Raw genomic sequence first — 22,978 nt, 5'->3', positions numbered from 1 at the left:
ACTACTTTTAGCCAGGTGACCAAGGTTAAGAAAAACAGTCACCAGTCATACTGACCGTGTGTACCTCTGATAGAACGTGATAAAAATGGTACTGGAACTGCATGTCTTCCTCTCTAAAACACACAGACCCAGTCTGAGCACGAGAAAAACATCAGACAAATTCTAACAGAGAGCCGTCCTACAATATACGTCTGACAGTACTCCTCAAAACTGTCAAGGTCAACAAAAACAAGAAAAGTCTGAAAAAAATGTCACAATTAAGAGAAACTTAAGGAGACATAATATCTAAATATAACATGGGATCCTCAACTGATCCTGGAATACAAAAAGGACATTAAGTTAAAAGGTAAGGACCTATGAACAAGCTATGGATTTTAGTTAATAATAATAAATCAATATTAAGTACAACAAATCCACCATATAATCAATTAGTAATAATATGGAGACCTATGTATGGGGGACAAAGGGACATATATGGGAACTCTGTACTATCTGCTCAATCTAATCTGTAAGTCGAAAACTATTTTTTTTAAATATATCTTTTTTTTTTTTAGATTTTATTTATTTATTCAACAGAGATAGAGACAGCCAGCGAGAGAGGGAACACAAGCAGGGGGAGTGGGAGAGGAAGAAGCAGGCTCATAGCGGAGGAGCCTGATGTGGGGCTCGATCCCAGAACGCCGGGATCACGCCCTGAGCCGAAGGTAGACGCTTAACCGCTGTGCCACCCAGGCGCCCCTAAAACTATTTTTTAAAAGATTTTATATATTTATTTATTTGAGAGAGAGAGAGAGAGAGAGAGCACATGCATGAGTGGGGAGGAGGGGCAGAGGGAGAGAGTGGGAGAAACAGACTCTCCACTGAGTGGGGAGCCCGACAATGCTGGGCTCCATCCCAGGACCTTGGGATCATGACTTGAGCCAAAGCAGATGCTTAACTGACTGAGCCATCCAGGCGCCCCAGTCTAAACCTATTTTTAAAAGTAAGACTCTTACTAAAAATATACAATTACCTTAATCACATACAAATTACATACAATTGTATAAAAAGATACAATTATACTAACGTAATAAGAAAAAAAAATCTATGTAAATTGCATACACACCCCCCCCAAATAAAATGAGAAATAAGAAAACCAGAGAAGAGTATATATAACTTACGTTATAGACAAAGGGGTAATACTACTAACATGTAAAGAGGGTCTAACAATAACAGAAGCAAATTAGGCCAACAATTTTATAGAAAAGATGGAAAGTCCAGAGAAAAAGAATGTGAACAGTTTTTAAAAATATATGTCCAATCCTACTGATAACACGAGAAATGCAAATCAAAACTATTCTGGAATATTATGCCCCACCTCTTAGATAGGTAAGGGTGAGAGGAAATGGGTCCTTTTATCACCGTATCGTACACCCCTTCTGGTGCAGCACTTCAAACAGGCTTCATTCAGACGCTCTGAACCAGTGATCACAATTCTACGGATCTATCCGAAAGATACACCAGCAAAAATACAAAAAGACACACGAAAAAAACTATTCATTGCACTGCATCCCATCACTGTAGTCCTGGCTTATGGACACACTAACACTAACGCGTCAGTGGAGTATATAAGAGAGGCTAGAAACGGATCCACATGTACACTGATAACTGATTTTTGACAAAGCTGCAACGGCAATACAGTGGGGGCAGAATACCTTTATGACAAATGGTGCCGAAACAACTGGACACCCACATGCAAATGACGGCATGTCGATCCATACCTCACATGGTATACAAAAAATAAATCAAAGCGGATCACAGGTCTAATGTAAACCTTAAACTATAAAACTTCTAAGAGAAAACATAAAAGGAAGCTCTTGTAACCTTAGGCTAGATAAGATTTCTTAGATAAAACACCAAAAGCAGGATCCATAACATAAAAGATGGATAAAGTGGACTTCATCAAAATTTTAAAACTCTGTTCATCAGAAGAGTACTTCCCTGTAGTACTGAGTCTGAGAGGGAAGTAGAAGTATGAACTCATGTTAACTGTAAAAAAAAAAATCCTTGCTTTCTCAAGTGAATCAACTTAGTAGCTATAAGCATTCCCTTTAACGTCCCGATTATGGTCTCTAACTATTATTTCTTATTAAAAGGGCCCTTTTGGAGAAATTCCAAAACTCAGCCAGGGAATGGGCAAGATGAGCCGGGAACACACTATAGAAACAGGAAGCAAGAAAGTTATCAAAGACTAGTGGGTTTGTGTCAAAGGATTCATTCGGGAGTCAAATTGAGTATGCGCCCCCTGGCCAAAGATGGGGGCACTCTGAGTAGCAATAAGGATAATAATGAGAATGGACTGATTGCACCTAACAAATATGCTTAAATCCTCAACGAAAACTAGCTGACCGGCGTTGAAGAGTGTTATGGAACTGGCAGAGTGGGGTGACTGCCGGAGATGCCTGGCAGTCTGTTCTGAGGTGCGGCCAGCACCGCAACGGACACACCTGAGGCGGACTACCAGGCAGCACACACGGGAGGTGGAAGTCCACGTGAAATGTAGGACAGCCTCGCTGAGCCACCAAGAGTGTCAGCTGTACCCAACGTGATGTCAGCAGCAGCAAGCAACTGTGGCAGGTTTCCAGTCGGAACCGAGACAGGCATTCTTAGCTGAGACACGCAGAGGTGGTGAACGCAGGACTGGAACATCCAGGTAGCTGACTTCCAAGTGAAAACCTGAGCTCCATCTACTGTTGGAAGCTTCTACCCCAAGCCTGCATTGTTTGTAGGAGAACCTGCATCAGACCTTTATCTGGAGCCTTCCCTTAGCTCTTAAGGCTCATGAAACCCTACTGCAGACACTGGATTTGGTGGAACAGCAACCATGACCGTGAGAAAGAGCAGCGAGATGCTGCAGCACAGTGACCACAGAATGACGTGTATCCTGCAAGATGGCCACATCTTCGCTGGCACCGTTAAGAGTTTTAACAAGAACATGAACTTAATACATTGTGACTGTGATGAATTCAGGAAGACCAAGCCAAAGATTGTGAAGCCGCCAGAGTGTGAAGAAAAGTGGGATTTGGGTCTGGTGCTGCTACCTGGGGAAAACCTGGTTTCCATGACTGTGGAAGGACCACTCCCTGAAGATACCAGCACCGCTCAGACACCGCTTGCTGGCGCCGCAGGAGACGCTGGGCTTGGCCGGGCAGCTGGCAGAGGAGTGCCAGCTGCTGCTCCCATTCCCCAGGCTGCTACGGGATTAGGAGGCCCTGTGCGAGGGGGTGGGGGGCCATCCCAATAGGAAATGAAGGACTCCACAGGGAAGAGGCACTGTAGCAGCTGTTGCAATTGCTGATCCTGCCAGCAGTGCTGGAGCCCCAACTCAATACCCACCAGGACGGGGGACCCCACCCACTCCTATGCGCCGAGCAACACCACCTCCAGGCTCCCCCACGTGGTATAAGACCACCCGTGGGCCTACCAGCTGGGCTTCCCCCTGCTCGAGGGGCACCAATAGGCATGTCTCCACTAAGAACGAGACCTCCTCCTCCAGGAATTAGTGGTCCACCTCCCCCAGGAATGCATCCACCAAGACCCTAGGATACTGCTGATCCTTCTAAGTCCCTTTTTTCTCTGCAATGTGTCTTATGAAACTGTGTAGAGGGTCTGTGAGCTTTTGCTCCCTCTTTGCTGCATTGCATAAAGCAATTAAAAAAAAAAAGAATGTTAGGGAATCAACTCATTATTCTGAAAAATAGTAAATAGAATTAAGTGTATAGCTTGCCTTCCTTTACAGACTATTCCACAGGATAACCCAGTTGCTGGTCTGAGGGAAGCTTCTCTTTCGAGAGCTATTTCAGGCAATCAATGAAGTCACAGTGGCCGAAGAGTTTAATACCAGCATTGAGCAACTGTTAATAAGGTCGTGGAGGCACGTGATCATCATCAATGGCTATGACATCACAATAAAGAACATCCAATGTTGTGATGTAAAATCACCCATTTCAGAAATCTCCCCCCAATTTTTTTAATGGTCTGATCACAGCTGTAGAATTAACTAAAAATTATGAAAATTCAAAGGAAAATAGAAAGTAATGATACCATGCCATGCAATGAGCCCAGACTGAAAATTCCATAGAACAAATGATGAAGTCTCTTCAAGGAAAATGTTGAGGAGTGAGGGGAATAAAAAGAGGAAGGAGAAAAAAAGAGAAGTGGAGGCGGAGTCAGGCAAGGGGACCTACCGTTGAAAGAACAACAAAAACACCACCCTAGTGCAATACACAGGCCTTGTGTGGGTTCCTGATCGTACGACCCACCATGAAAACATCTTAAAACAATGCAGGAAATGGAGGTAAACACTTTATTTCATCACATTAATTATTTTTAACTTTTTTTGGGGTGCAAAAATGGGACTGCATTACGGTTTTTAGGAAGCCCCTTCTTTTAGAGATACATACAAAAATATTTTTTAGTGGCCATGAGAACAATAGACAATTTGCAAGGACATACAAACAAAAAGATGACTTACACTAGGATGGTTTCTTACGCGACGAAAAGGAATCCTAGGGGGGAATGGCATTTGAATCAGCAAATCCTAATCAAATAGTGAAACACAATGACCAATGATGACACTGTGCCAATAATTTATGATTAATTCAGCCCTTTCCAATCGAAGCCCTAAGGAAAGAAACCAAAACAAGCTTTCATATACATGGCCTTAAACATTTTAATTTTCATGAAAAGCACGTCCATTATCATTCCGGGTGCACAAGGAAAAACTGAGACTCAGAGTCTCCAGGAGCCACGGTCAGTGAACGCCAGTGATTCGAGCCTTCCACACAGAGCCAGAAGCCCTAGACGACGCCTACATGTATGCTTGGTAATTTAAAATGTTCAGACCTAACAAAGCAGAGGATAATACACATGGCTTCTTCATACATTTGCTCATTAAATATCTATTCTATAATTAACTATGATATACAGTCTCCTTCCAGTTTCCTTTGTAATGATTCTGAATGTTTCCTCTCTTTGAGTATAACTCCTCTCCAAAAGAGCCTTGTTGTAATAAACTTCTATTTTAAACATAAATGCAATTTTTCATATAAAAAGCATTGTAGATAAAAGGAAGAGAGGACAAGATTTGTAGCATTAATTTTTTTTAATGTTGCACATCAACATTTTTATGCTAAGTAGTAAGTTAGAGTTTGGTTCATAAAATTGTTTTAAATGAAGTGTGTGTTAAAGATAAGACAAATTTCAAGAATTATGCACTATTTGGTTTTAGAAATGAAATTCTTTACGGCAGCCTACTGGATGGTATGCAGTATTAAGTGTTGCTGCTAATAACTTGTAGCCATATTTAACACTACGTAAAATCATGTTATGAATGGAGCCGCACTGAATTGGTGCTTATAAGGGCAGGAATCTTCGCGTCTAAGAGGTAAGTTCAATGAACAGAATGTGAGGTCTGCATACGGAGTTGTAGCTGTGGCCTATCAGTCTCGGTTTCTATCACTGCAAACAGCCCCAATTTGTTTTTCCTCACGGACAGAGTAATGTGGCAATTAGGGTACAGAGCAGTACGTATGCAGGCAGAACGCCCGGGCACATCTCATCTCTGCAGCTTACTAGCTCTAAGGACGACCCGCCTGCTGCCTACTGCACGTTCCGCGCTGCTTCTGCAGGCTTCCATGATATTCTGTCTGTATATATCTGTACCACCGAATTTAGTTTATTTCATTGTGAAATCATGATCTATTTAATAATGATATTATTAGCTCTTTGAGAGGAACTTATTCCTCCTCGGTCTAGCAATTTGTAAATAGCTGGTACAAATAAATCTTTAAAAATATGTTGGTTGAATGAATATAAAAACTTTTCCAAGTCCTTCTATTTTTCACAAGGCTTACTCTGCTCTGGGAAATATTTTATAGTGTGAAATATGCTCAGAAAAAAATATTAAGCTCTATTCATAGCTTTTCAATTACTATTATCAAAATTTCAAGGAGTGCCCACCTCTTAATAGCCTAGCTTCACCCAGGAGAAAATAAATCCTCTCCACTGTCCCCTGAGCAGCATTTTTGTACATTAACCTTCCCTGATAAAATAAGACCAATGTTCCATACTCTGTGCCTTTTACCTTGAGGGCTTCTGCTTAGGAGTGAAATTGGCTTCCTATCATCAGACAATTGGAAAGGCCAACGTGTATGTAATTAATCAATTTTGAGGCTCCTCTATCAACACGACTTTCTCCAAAAAGAAAAGACTCTGATTCATTATTATTATTACCTCAGCTATAATAGAATACTCTCCTTTAATAAGAAAACTGATTGTGCCCATTCATTTCTATTTAAAAACACATACACTCTACAAAGGGTGGTGGCAGGGAAGCCTAATTCTCTGTTATAGAGAATTATGTGGTATTTATAGGCTACGCTTAATGAATTTTTTTTTTTTTTTTTTTTTTTGAGAGAGAGAGTGCACAGTTGGGGGGGTTGGGTACAGAAGTAAAGAGAGAATCTTAAGCAGGCTCCACACCCAGTGTGGAGTCCAACACAGGGCTTGATCTCATGACCCTGAGATCATGACCTGAGCCAAAATCAAGAGTCAGACGCTCAGCCAACTGAGCCACCCAGGTGCCCCCATGAGTTCATCTTTTATAAATTATTTCTTCTACACCGAGTGGCATCATACCAAGAGCGTGAATCACGTAAGTGGAAACACAATCATGGAGTGGAGAAAGCTAAAGCATCAGTCTGACTCGGATTTGGAATGTGACTTTACTGTTAAAGAGTAGAATAACCCCTGAAAGTCCATTCATCTTTTTAAGACCCAGTCTGCTCATCTTTAAAATTGGGTCATATTGTCTCCACCTCATAAGGTGTTTTGAGAGCAAAACAGGTCTCAAATGGGAATGTGCATGGAACCACCTGAGGAATATTCTCAAAATAGACACAGCTACAACTTAAAGAACTACCTACTCTGAATTTCCAGTATGTTCTTTCAAAAAGCTACACATGGATACATGACGGTACATTTAGATATGTCCTCACAATAGTCATAGTAAAGAAATAAGGATGATCTCTACTGCTGAATAGAGTGGTTTCCAAAATGTATTATGTGAGAAAAAGGCGGTAGAGACAGATGTATACAGTATGCTAAATTTCACATAAAAAGGGGGAAATGAGAAACTGTATACATATATGTTTTGTTTTTGTTTTTATTTTTTGCAAGAATCTGAAAGATTCTGAAGGAGGGTGGTAGTGGCGGCGAGGGAGATAGGAACAAAAGCAAGACTTCTCCTGAGGTTATCTTTTATCAAGCTTTGCCTTTAGGCTATGTAATTATTGTAAAATACTTTAAATAATTAAAAAAATAAGGTCTTATAACTTCAAATCAACTGCAACAAATGAGCCTAACAGTATATTACATAGGCAGCATAACCACAGAAAGAACAAATTTTAATATTTAAAGTGAGAAATTTTTGATACAGTACTCTGGCTGGGATATAATTTAAAGACAGACCTACAAAGAAATCTTAAATTTCACTCAGTAGCTTTACTGTTATTAGTAATGTGGGTATTATAAATCTGAAACTAGGTACTATATACTACAGAATAATGCAAGTATAGCATTTCAAGCCAGGATTTTGGGGAGGGGGTAAAGAAATAAAAATATAAAACAAAAGTTTAAAAACTACATATTAAAACTGGATTCAAAATATGTGAACCCATGATTTATACATATACACACACACATAACTTTTTGCTGTTTCTTAGTTCTGTTTACTGAAAAAATCTAAAAGCAGTGCCACCACAGTAGCAATAAGCACATCTATAACCTGGATCTTGGTTTCTAAATATCATCCTCCACGTTGAAGTATTTAGGATAATGTGGTGTGATATCTGCAACTTACTTTCAAATGGTTACAAAAAAAATAAAAGTCTATACATAGATAGAACACACGTGATAAAATGTTTAAAAAATTACAAATGGTTGGAATTGTTGTTCATCATACTAGCCTTTCAAATTCTCTGTAAATATGGCTCTTTACATGATAAAAAAGTTGACTAAGAAAAAAAAAAAATAAAGCTACGCAGATGATTTCAATGTCTAGTCCTGAGTGAGCCACTCCCCGTGCATGGATAAGGCTTGCAACTGGTTACCTTTCCTTCAATCTTTTGGAGCCCTCCATATGGATCCACTGAAATTCAGAGTAGGCATGAATTTTAACAGAAGGCTATAAAGCAAACGGCACAAGAGTAGGATTCAGAAAATTCCTACACTATCCATGGATGTACCGCACTCTTACGACACTGTTCTATGCAGTCTCCTCATCTGAGAAACAGAAACAGTGAACATGAGTGCTCGGCTTAAGAGGACCAGTCACTGGAGAGCCAAGTGAGACGATGATGACAGGGCTTCATACAAGTTAAAAGCTGTGTGGCTCTACAAATATTAAAACATAATTTTCCAACCTTTCAGGTACAGAGACTATTTTATAACTCATACATGGTTCTCAAGAGATTTCAGAGGTATGTTAACAGACAGTATGTCTTCGACACTGAGACTATCTACTCAGTCTCACATAAGGAGCATCTCAGTCTGCTTCAGAAGACAATATAAGATCGGGGCATCTTTAATGCTATTCTCTGTCGAAGCAAGTTGAACCCTCTTTCTCAATCTGTGGCTCATCCTAGGTTATACTCTGCTTTTTGCTAAGTTGGTTCCTAACTCTGATGCATTTTTATGAATTTCACTGTTAAACTACTCCATATGCATGTAAGTCAAATATGATTCCGATCAGGACAAAGTTATGAAGGATTAAGTGAACCTTTTAAAAGACAACTATGTAGGATAGTTTCAAAAACAAAGGAGAAAACGAAAAAGAAAAAGAAATCCTCCCCAGTTGACGTGAGAGACAGAACACTTGCTTTCCTTCCTCTCAGTAAGATTGGCTTCAAAGTGCTGAGATTCTTGGCGTGTGTATATGCACACACATGTAGGTTACATGCAGTGGAGGGTGTGTGTGTGTGTGTGTAGGGCAATGCACCTTACACCATTCCTAAATAAGTACCCTCAAATCCCAGCCCTTCTAGCTGAACTTAACTTTGATATGTTTTCCACTTTTTCTTCACTTTCAGTTTTGATCATTTTGGGAACAAACAAGAACAAAATGCTCCCAAATTCAGGGAGAAAAAAATCTTAATTGGATAAGAAGTGATACCACCCAGCTGGAGCCATATGAAGCCCTTTATACAGCAACTTTCACTTGTGCCAATCTTCTTCCCAGAGGCTCATTTCATTTCCCTGCTGGCAACACGCAGATCACTTCACAGCTCATTGATACCGCCCTGGCAACCTTTTGTTTTCAATCAAAGGGAGATGCTGAAGCAATGCTCAATTGAACTAAGTCTACATGACACAGTGTGCTTGCGTCCTTGCCACAGGGGACTGTGGAAGGGGAGCTAAAGGAAACTCTGACACCTAGCATCCAATATTCCATTACGTTACCTACAATTGGATTATGATGAATTACGATGGCAGCGTTCACACAAACGCTGATGCCATCTTTTCTATTCTTTTACCCGCACGCAGCACACTTCTATTGCATCCAGTCTCCAAAACTGATTCTCTGTCACTCATGGTTGAAAATGAAAGGCCAATGTTCAAATAAGTTTTTTTTTTTTAAGATTTTATTTATTTATTCGACAGAGATAGAGACAGCCAGCGAGAGAGGAAACACAAGCAGGGGGAGTGGGAGAGGAAGAAGCAGGCTCCCAGCGGAGGAGCCCGATGTGGGACTCGATCCCAGAAAGCTGGGATCACGCTCTGAGCCGAAGGCAGACGCTTAACCGCTGCGCTACCCAGGCGCCCCTCAAATAAGTTTTTAAACAGTTTCCATAGAGACTGAACTTGATATTTCCTCCCTTGTTCCTTTGGAATCACTGAGGGATCACCATAGGTTTTTGCTGATGGGCCATCTTTCTATAAGCCCTCCTAAGTGAAAGACTCCTGTATGGTTAAAGAACTTGCAAGCTGCACGGGTGAGTGGTGGGTGTGAGTTACTGCGTGCTTTTCCCTCAGAGACTTCACTGTATCCAGGCTGCCTTAAAACCTACCAGCCCTGCCACTATCGTCCTCAAGGGCAGAAACACACCAGCAGCCACCGAAAGCAGCCATCACTCCCTCAAATGAGCTTTCAATGAACTAGGAAGAAAGCACACGCCAGTAGAGAAATAAGTGCACTCAGTCACAGCCTGAGACGCCCAGCCACCTGTATTTTACAAGAGGAGACAATCATGAACCCTTGTTAATGGGAATGGTATATTTAAATTGTCTAAAACTTTCTATTTATTTGGATTTGGCTAGCATCAGATGAACTGTGACCATTATCTCATCTTTGATCATAAATACATAATTGTAATTTTTTTAAAGTTTAGAAAATGAGGGGCGCCTGGGTGGCTCGGTCGTTAAGCATCTGCCTTCGGCTCAGGGCGTGATCCCAGAGTCCTGGGATCGAGCCCCGCATCAGGCTCCTCTGCTGGGAGTCTGCTTCTTCCTCTCCCACTCCCCCGCCTGTGTTCCCTCTCTCGCTGGCTGTCTCTCTCTCTGTCAAATAAATAAATAAAATCTTTAAAAAAAGTTTAGAAAATGAGAAAAGTTTTAACTTAGCAAATTTTGTCTTATGGATAGACTGTTTGGGGTCCATAGGCGAAAAAAGATTTTAAAAGGTGATGAAAACGATCCAGATGAGGGAAGTTCAGAAAAGCTTACTTGGAAATTCTGTGTAGAAGTCAGAAAATTTGAGTCCGTACTCAAATTTAAGAGAATGACTTAAAAATTATTTGTGGCACAGGAAAGCAGTAGTTGTGGTCAGTTTGGAAAACAACTGATGGACCCATTTCTTAGGTTGTATAATGCTGAGATAATGATAGACCAGAAAGGAGGAGATTTAAAAGTCAAACTCAAAGCTTCACACTTAGGCCCAGACCAAGGTGCCCAGGAGAGGAGGAGGGGAAGGGCCCACCAGGATTGTGGAGCTGGCCAGGAAAAGAAGACAGACTTGAAATTGATTGTAAAGGACTTCACCGGCATCTAGTGATATAATCAGCACCCATAACCCTGCAAGCCATCTTACAAAGCATAGCATGAGAGCTGCACTTCTGCTCAGGCCGGGGAAGAAAGGTATAATCCCCAAATGCTTGGGGATCTTGGTGTTTTGTTTTGTTTAGCTTGGAAAATGGCCTAACCAAAATAATTTTCTACGTTGTCATTACTTCCCAGGTTAGTCCCCCAAATTCATCTGCTGTAAGTGAAGAGTGAGAAAGGGTTAGTAAGAGCAATGGATTTCTACATCCCTTCCTATTTAATAATCAACTCAAAGTAATCTGGTTTTTACCCATATTTTGCTATGAAAACTGTACCTGATTAGGTTTCTTCTGAGCTGCCAAACTTAGTCTATCTTTTATGTTCTCACACCGTAGCTGATCACTCCCTTGCCTCTTAAAACTTGAAACCACCTTGGTCTCAGTGATACCACTCTTATAGTTCTCCTGTTTCTTTTCCATTAAGGTATTCTATTCTCTAGAGTTCTGCCACTGATCTTTTCTCTCCATACCTTCTTCCAGTGTGTAAGACTCCACTCCCAAGTTTTTAATTACCATTTACATGTTGGTGATTCTCAAGGTCTATCAGCAGGTCAAGCTACACATATGTGTGTGTATGTGTAAGTTGAGTAGAATCATACACACACACACACACACACACACTAGATATCTATAGAGCTACATTTAAGCACTTCTACGTAGTTTTGAAGACAGATCAATGTGTCCCAGAGTCAGCTGACCAATTTCCTATCTTCACCTGTTCTTCTCATATCCTCTGTTTTAAAAGAGACAGAAACCAGTTGCCTAATCCAGAATCCTAGTCATTACATTGACTCTCCCCCGCCCCCAACTGCCCATATTCCTCCAAAGAAGACTTCAAGCGCACATCCCAAGGAACTCCATCAGCAAAGTGAAGGTGACTTATTCATCAGTTCTTTTTTGGATTTCTCAGAGTTGAATGGCCTCCATCTCTTCCCTAACCAATTTATCCTCCATATTGCTACCACACTAAACTCTCTAAATGGTAATATAATGTCATTCCCTTAATAAAAATGCTTAATACCTGAGCTTTGCCATCAATATAAAGACCGTCTACCTGAGAATGCAAACAACTCCCTCTACCTTTCTTACCTCTAGCTGCATCTCCTATGGCTCCCCAGGATCTAGCAAGTGTGCCAAGTTCTCCCAGGTTGCCTTGCACATGACACTTCCTCTACATTAAATGTCTTTATTCATCTCTCTTTGCCTACCTCCTCATCAGATGTTATCTCCCCTGAGAAACGATCTCTATGATCACCACCAACCCTGCTCCCAATCTGGATTTAGATGCTTTTTCCATGCCATCCTCACAGCACTCAGTGTTATTTATTTATTTATTTTTTAAGGAGGCTCCACGCCCAGCATGGAGCCCAATGCACTGCTTGAACTTTCGACACTGAGATCAAGACCTGAGCTGAGATCAAGAGCCAGAAGCTTAACCAACTGAGCCACCCAGGTGCCCTGTACTCACTGTATTCTTGTAACAGATTTCTGAATTTTGTGGTTTATTCTTCTGGATTTTCCACTGAACTATGAGCAGAACAGAAGCCGTGTGTTTTATTACCACATTCTCACGGCCCACTACAGTATCTACTACATAACAGGTGTTTGAAGAATGTCTGTTGAAGAAATATTCTATGCTGGGGCGCCTGGGTGGCTCAGTCAGTTGGGCGTCAGCTCAGGTCATGATCTCAGGGTCCTGGGATCGAGTCCCACATCGGGCTCCCTGCTCAGCAGAGAGCCTTCTTCTCCCTCTCCCTCCGCCTGCCACTCTGCCTACTTGTGCTCTCTATCTCTCTGTCAAATAAATAAATAAAATCTTAAAAAAAAAAGATTCTATGCTGTAAATCAACAAAACAAAACACAATACCTATAAAACAACCTCTTTATGAATATGTGGTTTAACTTCTTAGTTACATAAAATTAGTTTAATTAAACATGGATAAAATCATAAAGGAAATATTTCTATGACAATCTAAAGAGGACATTAGGGCACTTAGAAAAATGAGAATTGCAGAGCTCTGGAATTTTGTTGTCTTATTGCTCATTAAAATGTCATGTTTTCATAATAACATAATAAGACTAACGCAATGTTCTAAACAGGATAGGTTTTGGTTTATAATTTTAAAACGCTTTGCAGAGGAGGAAGGGGAAAAGCATACAGAAGAGGAAAGAAGGGGGGCGCCTGGGTGGCACAGCGGTTAAGCGTCTGCCTTCGGCTCAGGGCGTGATCCCGGCGTTGTGGGATTGAGCCCCACATCAGGCTCTTCTGCTATGAGCCTGCTTCTTCCTCTCCCACTCCCCCTGCTTGTGTTCCCTCTCTCGCTGGCTGTCTCTATCTCTGTCGAATAAATAAATAAAATCTTTAAAAAAAAAAAAAAAGAAGAAGAGGAAAGAAGGAGAGAAAGAGGCACAGAAACATCTTCCCTAGAAAGCTGGGAAAGCTTTGAAGCAAGGGGAAGGAGAAGGATGCTTCGGGAAGATGTGTGTCTGTATGTATTCCACGTGGAGAAGCTGCTGCCCTGGCAGACAGAGCAGATAAGCCAAAGAAAGAGAGTGAGGAATGCAGAGGACACAATTTGGAGGTAAACTGTTTAGGTCAGACACTGAGTAACAGAACTTTCCCAGAACAGCAAGCTTAGGTGGGTGTAGGGCACAGGAAGCAATGGGTGTTAGCACTTGGCATTATGGAAGAGGAAAGTGAGGGCTCAACGCGACGGCCCATCCTTAGGAGATGCCTGGTGGTCCTTTTCAGACCACTGCGGCCTGCCTCATTTTTAGCATCCATCTTTCAAAGAAACACTGTGTATGACCTTGGGCAAATCACTTTAAGTCCCTGCACTTGCTTATCCATAAAACAATCTTTACAGTTTTATAGCATTTACACTAATATTTAGTGGTTCTATGCTACTATATAGTTTTGTGGAGTGTTTTGTTTTGTTTTGTTTTTTTAAGTTGGCTCTATCCCCAGCCTGGAGCCCATGATGGGGCTTGAACTCACGACCCTGAGATCAAGACCTCAGCTAAGGTCAAGAGCTGGACACCAGACTGAGCCACCCAGGTGACCCTACCATATAGTTTATATCCTGAGAATCACTTCCCTGGTGCTGTCACTGATGAAATGGTCCTGGACATGTGTACACGTGGGTAGACAGACCCATACCCTCAGTTCGCAGCAGAAACCACCATGCATGCCAAATTTACATCACGGATATCCAGCTTCTATCAGATTCTTAACACGTTCCTATCGTACTCATTACCAGCATTGCAAATGTCTAATTTATAAAATGTGAGAAATTTAAATAGCAAGTAATTGTTCTAGTGAGTGAAAAAACAAGTAGAAGTAAACATGACTAAGATCATGAGGAAGAAATATTTACAACATGTTTAGAAGTTTGCTCAGGTGAGATAAAAAGTGATGGAAGTCTGCTCTGTAACACCATTTCCCTGCATCAGATACTGGAATCCTGACGAGGAATCACTGAGCAAGGTTTAGGATAATGTAAAAGGCACGCCTTATTAACTCTTGGACATCTCATTTCTTGGTCATAAATCCTATTAACTTGTATTACCAACTGCCATAAAACTTGCAGATAAAAGATAATTTATGCTCAGTGTACAGAAGCTAATGTTTCCGTACTCCTGAGAAGCACAGGACCAGAAAATGAGAAAGTATGTATGAGGAATCTGGAACCATCCACACTCTGCATGGCTAGCATGATAAACATGGCTGGGAGCACCTAAATGTCTTCAGAAGGATATAGCCTAACTAGTAATTGCTATCAGTAGCGTTTCATGTCGAAAATGTCTCACTGGTTTCATAAAATCTCCTGTTCATAAAAGGTCATAAAGTCTTATTAAGAAGACATTTTGGAAAGTAAAAGAGAAATGCTTACTTTTAAGGGAGGAGCTATTATGCATTCTATTTTTAATTTTCTATTTGAAGGAATGTTCATTCTGCCATTTTTAGAGTAAATGCTACCTACTGAGGCTTTCACTCATAATGACATTTTGACCCACAGCAAGTGAAATATGCCAAAACACAATATAAAAGACATTATAGATTCAAAAATAAACCAGCTAAAAAATTCCAAACACTTTTCCATATTTATACAGACCTGGAACTACACTATGGCCTCCTTGTTTTAAAATTCAATTTGTAATAACCAAAATAAGTCACAGAAAGGGGACTGAAGAGAGAATGCAGGTGAAAGACTTTGGTCTGGAACAACCTGTATAACTTTAAGGGAATGGTTCCTGGACATGCAGATCAGCCCTCAGTGACTGAAAGGACTCTTGTGAATGAAGGACACATACTTATTTACATAACAGTCTCAAGAGAGTCTCACATGTAGATTATCACTAAGATAATTTGGGGGTTTGGGTGGCTTTTTTATAAAGATCAAAAAAAGCACATTTTAGTCCCATGGTCTAGGGCTATCATTGCCACTTAATAGACACAGACAACTTCTCTTAGCAAAGCAGACCACCAAAACATTTTATCTCCCACAGTTCCCATCGCATGTCTCATCCTCCTGCTATTATCTTCAATTTCAGACAACCTATAATTACAGAACCAATTCTAGAAAACACTGTTCTCAAAAATAATACTCATAATAATTAACATTTACATTGAATTTCACCACTTTTGAAGTATTTTAGCAAAGCTCCAAGGTAATCTCATTCAATCTTCTTAAATGATAAAAATTCTTGATGTATGTACATTTTGTTATATGTGAGGGAAATTCAGAGTCATTTTTCTTTAACAACAAGGTGGGATATATCCTTAAAGTGTACCCCAAATTCATCTTATTTGAAAATGTTGTGGAGAATAATTACACACACACATACACACACATACACACACCCCTAAACACACACGGCCACTCAGTAGAACACTGTTAATGGATAATTACCAGCCTATGAACTGTAACTTGCTGTTTGCACGTTAGTCCACTAACCCCAAGAAAGAGGAAATGTAGCGTAGTGGTGCACGTTAGTCCACTAACCCCAAGAAAGAGGAAATGTAGCGTAGTGGAAAGTGTTGAGTCAAAACACTTCGTTGTGTGACTGACATCTGTCCTGCTTTCCTCATAGCACTGTTATGAAGCTAAAATTAGATGCTTCTTGTAAAAGTTCCAAAATTATCTTCCTTTCTGAGAACAGCTATTTGTTGACTTTTAATTAAAAAATACATTTAAAAAGTTTCAAACCATTCTTTATTTGGCACTGAAGCATACCTGATTGATTTTCTTGGGCCCTAGTTCTATAATATTTGAAAATGGTTTCAATTTAAAGTTATGAGGTCTCTTCTGTTCTTTGTGACCGTGATTATGATCCGTCCTATTAACAATGAACAGCAACGGTAGACACCCTTTCTGAGTATCCCCCCAAAACATGCACACGGCCGAATCTGGATGTACGCTCTTGTACACGGATAACCTCACACACAGTCCTATGAACACACACATGGCAGAGGCAGTTCTGTTCAATGACCTGAGTGGCGTTTCTAGAATACAGAATGGTTCAATGTACTAATTTTAGTACAGCTTTCACTTAATTTTTGGTGTTAATCACATTTCATAAGTGTATAATTAAAACTGCTTAAAAATATGGCACACTGTGTAAGATGGGTTCATATCCTAAACCCTCAAACATACTCATTTTGACTTTTGCACTTATACCAATAATTGTCTTAGTGTTCTCTTACTAAAAGCAAATGGAAAGCCTGGACCTAGTATGTGTCTCTGGGGAAATTTTTTTTTTTTTTTTTTTTTAAGATTTATTTGACAGAGAGAGAGGAAGAGCACAATCTGGGTAGATTTCTCTAGAACTAGTGCTAAGGAGGAGCAAAGCCAGCACTGTTAACCCCACAGGTGGAAGTCTATGCTAAATACTGTCACCGCTCTACATGACAGAGGGTATGACTCTGCGGGAGGGTTCTGCTCCACACTAGATAATAGTTACTTTCTTAGGATAGGTAATTTCCTAGTTAGTTCAATGAGACAAAATCATAATACCAGAGAATCCAGAAGGCATCGTTTGGGAGCATGTAGGCTATGACAGGATAGGATAACTATGTTGGGAGAAGCGAGGATTCTGTTTCAACAACTAATTAAAGTTTAACATATTTTATAAATGAGAAAAAAAGTATGCTTCTAGAAATTATGGAGGGTCATGATTCCAGACTTTCTTTCCAAACTTCAGTTTCTGGCAGTTTGAGACAGTGTTCCGTGCTCACACAGTGGTTCTGTTCGTCTCCCTGGGCCACGGCCTTCTTTTTCTAGACTGCCTTGCAGTGGGCTGGGGAGTGTCACTGTGTTCCCACCAAAGGTGACAGAGTACAGAGCCAGGCCTGGTCTTTAAAAACATGCAGTGCCACTTTCTAGCTATCTTTTTCCTAAATGCCACAATTTCTTCCAGTTGGCTTAGATATAAAATGGAGGATGCAGCCCAAACCAGACCAGATATTCCACTGATGAGAAAAGAACTTCAAAAACCTAATCTCGGGTAAGCCTTTGAAATTGGGGTTAATTACTCCTGTAACATAGGCAGGGTAAGACCTGACTTACAGAGGCAGTATGACAAATTAGTACCCTGACCAACTTAAAACAATAAAAAGTGCTAAAAAAAAAATTAAAGAAATCTTTTAAAAGGCATCAAACATCTGTTTTTGTATTTTTAAAGATACTCAGAAGCCAAAAACTAAGGTCGGACTGAAAAAGAAAATGAAATCTCATCTTTGAAATGTTTGGTGCTTACCAAAGCAGATGAACTTGAGCTTTGGTTTCCAAGGCATCCAAGTACGGAGGGTCACAGGAGACAAGGCCCAAGGCCTGCCCAAGCTGGGAGTGTAAAAGGAGACTGCACCACATAAAGCAGAGACTTTCAGTGTAAGAAGAATATAAATAACACTCCCACTGGACCACTAGGAAAGCCGCCTGACCAAGCCCTGGCGTCTGGAGCTGAGAAGAGAGAGCAGGTCTCCCCTGAGCACCTGTAACCAGAAGTCAAACTCCTAGCAGAACTGCCTTCAGAATTCACAACACCTAGATGGTCAAAAAGTCTCCACAGATGTCCTAAGTTGTTAATGCCTACAAATAACCAGGCTAGGAGTCCGCTCTACGTTCTCCTTGGACTCACTTTTAACTCACACTTCAGATAATTCCCACATGTGAAGTTCCCAGAAATATAAGGTCATGGCCAAAAATCATAACACACAGAAGGAACTGAGGTTGTAAAATATAAAAGTGAAAGTGAATACAAAAGACTTATAAACACCACAGCTATTAGAATTATTCTTGACCATAAGGAAAGTATGACAATTATGTTTTAAAGAAAGGGTCTTGAGAAAGTGAGTAGAGGACAAGCATATACAAAAGAAGAATCAAGCCAGGAATTTAAAACTCCGTGGATGATTTTAGCAGTAACTACAGACACGGCTGAAGCGGGAGAGCAGTATAGAACACAGGGGGTGAGCTTGAGAACGCAGCCCGGGGAGGTGAAAGCATCCAAAACGTGAAAGAGAAGTTTTGAGATACACATGATGCAATTGGAGGATCTTAATGACAGTTAACTGGAGTTGCCAAGGAAGGGAGTAGAATAGTGTCAAGACACTATTTGAAAAACCAATGGCTGAGTTTTCCAAACAGACAACAGACAGCAACCTATAGATGGAGGAAATCCAGTAATCCCAAGCTGAAGGCATCTTCGGAAGTCCGCAATTATACACATTACAGCGATGGTACAGAACGCCAAACACACTGAGCGATTCTTAAGGGCAAAAGTCATTTTTCAGAGGTGGCTTTTTCTGTCAGTTAATTTTCCATTTTTTACTTCTTAAAAATTATTGTACTGCAGCTTTAACTAACTAATAATCTATTAACTAGACTACCTACAGCCAAGTTACAGGAGACTACTTGAGGAGTCATACCATCAATTCGATATAATAAAGCTCAATGACTTACGATGGCAGAAAGTTTCATGCTTCAGAAATTGTTAGGAGATTAATAGGTATTTAACAAACACATAATTAGAAATCTAAGAAGCGTATCTGCTCATGTCGTACCACTAAGTGAAATATTTTAATGACTTCCCATTATCTACAGCAAAAATGTCCATATTACACTGTGCAGAATTCAAAGCTCTTCACGATCTAAGTAATTTTCTAGTCTTATCTTCTAGCATTTTCCATACTGCAGATCCTACAACATGCCCTGTGCCTCTATCTTTCTTTAGTGGCTCCTTCTGCCTTGTGTGGCTTCCTCACCATCTCCCACAGCAAATCCACTCATCCTCGAAGATCCTGCTCCAATGTAGCCTCAAGAGAATGAACACCAGGGATTCTGTCTCTTCGTTGGCTGCCATATCCCTGGGTAAGTAAGTGCCTGGTGTTTAGCAGGTAGCTCACAAATATTTGTTCAATGAACTGAGTGAATAAAATGTGAGCGCCACCGAGTGGACTTTCCTTCCTACGCTTATGACCAAATCATATAATCTTTCATCTCATATATGTACCAATCTTTTAATGGTGCTTTGTGTCTATGTTTTTATAAATGACTTCTTCATTGGACATGTGCTAGAGAGCAAAGATCGTGTTACTAGGCTGTTTAGTCCTCAACTGCCTAGCAGTGCAATAACCAGCAGGCACTCCATAACTGTTTGTTGACCAAATAAACGGACAGTATGGAGACTGAAAACTGATTTCTTCAACTCCCTTTTCACATCTCATAGGAAGTGTTCCAGAAAACAACAAAGCTAGGCAATGCAAAGAGCCAGCGGGGAAAAAATGCAAAGCTGGCTGAACAGGGAACATGCATTATACCCACTATATTAACCAAACAACAATTTTTAGGTAATGACAGGCTACAGATGGTGGCTAGCAGAGGGGGTAGAAGCAATGCTCTAAGCAGTACGTTACAATGAGAGGCAACAAAGAACAACTGCCCACTGTCTTTTAAAAATGTTACCAAATGATTATCTTTCTAGATGAACACACTGATCAACCTTTTAAAACTTATTTAATAAGAATTCTGTTCTAAGCACTATGTTGATAGAAAATTTCCTTGATATTCATCATGGGAAGTGAATGACATGATCATTAGAAATTTATTCTGTGGCAGTGAAATTAATAAGCAGGCAACTTATGAAGAGTAAAAGCTAAAGATTTTCTTTTTAGTGCTTAACAAAATCAAATCCAGTTTCCAATTATAACGACAACACTGAAAATATATGAGAATTCCATTTGAAATATTTGCCAAGCTTTGTGTTTCCTCTGTTGAGATTTTTCTCAAGTGGCATTCATATTCAGCTGCTCAAAATGTGAAAGCGTTCAATTTAATTAAAAGTCACAAGATTTTTTTTTCTGGGCATAATAAAACGAAAACTTTGAGGCGTCTCCTGCACAGTGTTGCTGTTGCATGCTCTGAGGCAGCAGACCAGGGTAAACACAAGTAGGCAAACACGGTCAACTTCACTCGTGTGTCAACTTCAAAGACACGCAGTAGGCTCCTGTTTTCTGCAAGTCTACTCAAATGTTAAAAGTTCTGTGGAAGCAAAGTGCTGACATTATTTTTCACTTACTGGTTGAAGCAGGTAGATGAGAGATTCCTCTTGGATTATTATAATTGGCACAGGAGTGATGCAAGTAGCTCGGAACAGGGTGTTCACAGATGCCATAATCTGGTCAAAACGCCCACCAAGACCTCCCAAGGTCACAATTACATCTACCTAAACAAGGCAAAGCAAAACTGAAAGTCACATACTTAAAGTATTTTCAATAATTAAATAGCATCTAACAATGGAAAAGAGCTTCCAGTACTATATTTTATGTGATAAGCCATAGAGAAATGCTAGATATCATTTCTGTTGTTTGGATGAAGGGATGAAGTTACTTGTTTAAAGTCACATAATTGGTGAGTAGCAGTCACATTTCGAGACCAACTCTTTCAAGTACAAATTTTATGTTTTTCCCATCTGCCTGTTGACCTGGAAAACTAGTCAACTCCTCCTTTACAACTCTGTTCATGTGTTCCTTCCATTTGGAATCTTCCCTGATTTCGCAGCTGGTACCTCTCCTGTCCATCCCCATAGCATAAGCATACCTGTGGGCTCTTCTTATAACACAGAGGTTTGTCGCCCCACTAGAATTCAAGTATCTTGAGGGCCTGTACCGTCTTTTGGCGGAGACTGGCGATGTTGCCTAAACTCTCAAGGCTTCATTTTTATGTTCATGTGCAAAAATTGGATAGTATTGGCCAACTGATAAGGTTGTTGCGGGGTTTGAGGTAATTAAAAGAGTTAAGTGTAAAGCCTTTGGAACATGTTCATAGTGATCGTTTAAAAAATATCAACTATTATTCTCTTGCCATTTGCAATGACGTGGATGGAACTAGAGGGTATTATGATAAGCCAAATAAGTTAGTCAGAGAAAGATACCATATGATTTCACTCATATGTGGAATTTAAGAAACAAACAGATGAACATAGGGGAAGTGAAGGAAAGATAAAATAAGATTAAATCAGAGGGGGAGGCAAACCATAAGAGACTCTTAATTCTAGGAAACAGTGTTGCCGGAGGGGAGGTGTGTGGGAGGATGGGGTAACTGCGTGATGGGCATTAAAGAGAGCACGTGATGTAATGAGCACTGCGTGTTCTAAGCAACTGATGAGTCACTAAATTCTACCCCTGAAACTAACAATACAGTATATGTTAACTGAATTTAAATTAAATTTAAATAATAAAAACCATGAGCTATTATTCTATTACTTTTATTATTTTGGGTATTATTACAGTTACTTTTTTAAACATTTTTGTTATTACCTATAGTTTGATATGTTACTTTCCACTTAACACTTTCAAGACAGCATTTCCTATAACTAAAGTATAATTTATGTAAATGTTCCCTTGTTGTTGAAAATATATTTCCAGGATATTAATATATAAAATTACCTTGCTGCTTTCCTTCTATATAAAACAAAGGGTAAAGATGGGCTGCGGGGAAGTGAAAGGGAGCAGAGCGACCTTCTCCTGCATAGAGCAGCCCACAGTGGGCTTGAGAACAGAACCCGAGGCACTGCGTCCTCCCCTGACCCTACGCGCCGCCTTCTGCTCATCCTAATCTTGTAATGTATCAACACCGTCAAAGCGGATATATTCATCATGGAAGAGGAAGGATTGAAGAGCTTAATTAAAATATTATAAGAAAACCTTACATATAAAAACAGACTGTAGTAATAATCACTTCATCTGGAATAAAATAGAAATCGTTTAAAAACAGGGAGTATGTGGTTTTTAGGTTTTTAAAATAGTTCATGAAAAAAACTTAAATAACATTTAGTCCATAAAGATGCCATGACTTTAAAAGAATAACATATTAACCAAGCACCCATATGACCTGTACAGTTAGTTCCTAGAGGAACAGAAAGTGGTATGAAGTCCATGAAGCCAAAGGCTGTCTTTCTCTGGCCCCATTGTTAAAGCCCTGGTCTCTGAATAGTGCCTAACACATCAAAGACAGTCAAGTAAGTGTTTGATGAAAGAGTAAGTGAAGACACTGCAAGAAATGACACATCACCTAAGGAAGAAATAGCTTTATTGCTATATGGTGGGAATATGTAAATCAGAATGGGGTCCCATAAAAACACACAAGGTAAATTACATAGAAAGCCAAGACATCTGAAATAAGTTTTCTATTTCTGACTGTATCAGACTGTAGGGACGATGGGAATTTTTACTTTGGATAAGATGCTTCAGGTCAAAGCTACACCGCACAGAGGTGCCTGTTTTAAGATACTAGTTTTGGAGATCTTTCAAGATCTCAAAGCATTAGATTTGGGGTCCAGGA

At 40.1% G+C, this 22,978-nt stretch overlaps 1 protein-coding gene and 1 pseudogene across 5 annotated transcripts in view; one reads left to right on the top strand and one right to left on the bottom strand.

Moving 5' to 3' along the window:
* The window catches only part of TPK1 (thiamin pyrophosphokinase 1), a 317,859-nt gene that overhangs the window by 108,394 nt on the left and 186,487 nt on the right, over window positions 1–22,978 (bottom strand). For all 5 annotated transcript variants that reach the window (XM_040643865.1, XM_040643864.1, XM_040643866.1 and 2 more), the window contains one exon: window positions 20,715–20,861. In XM_040643865.1, the coding sequence (XP_040499799.1) occupies window positions 20,715–20,861 (147 nt within the window). The remainder of the gene's footprint in view (window positions 1–20,714; window positions 20,862–22,978) is intronic.
* Window positions 2,864–3,582, top strand: LOC121105788 (annotated as a pseudogene).

Source organism: Ursus maritimus, unplaced genomic scaffold (assembly GCF_017311325.1).
Source record: "Ursus maritimus isolate PB19 unplaced genomic scaffold, ASM1731132v1 scaffold_3, whole genome shotgun sequence".
In the NCBI taxonomy this organism is placed as follows: domain Eukaryota; kingdom Metazoa; phylum Chordata; class Mammalia; order Carnivora; family Ursidae; genus Ursus; species Ursus maritimus.
Note: the sequence above shows the minus strand (reverse complement) of the source record. Positions and strands in the feature narration are given on the sequence as shown.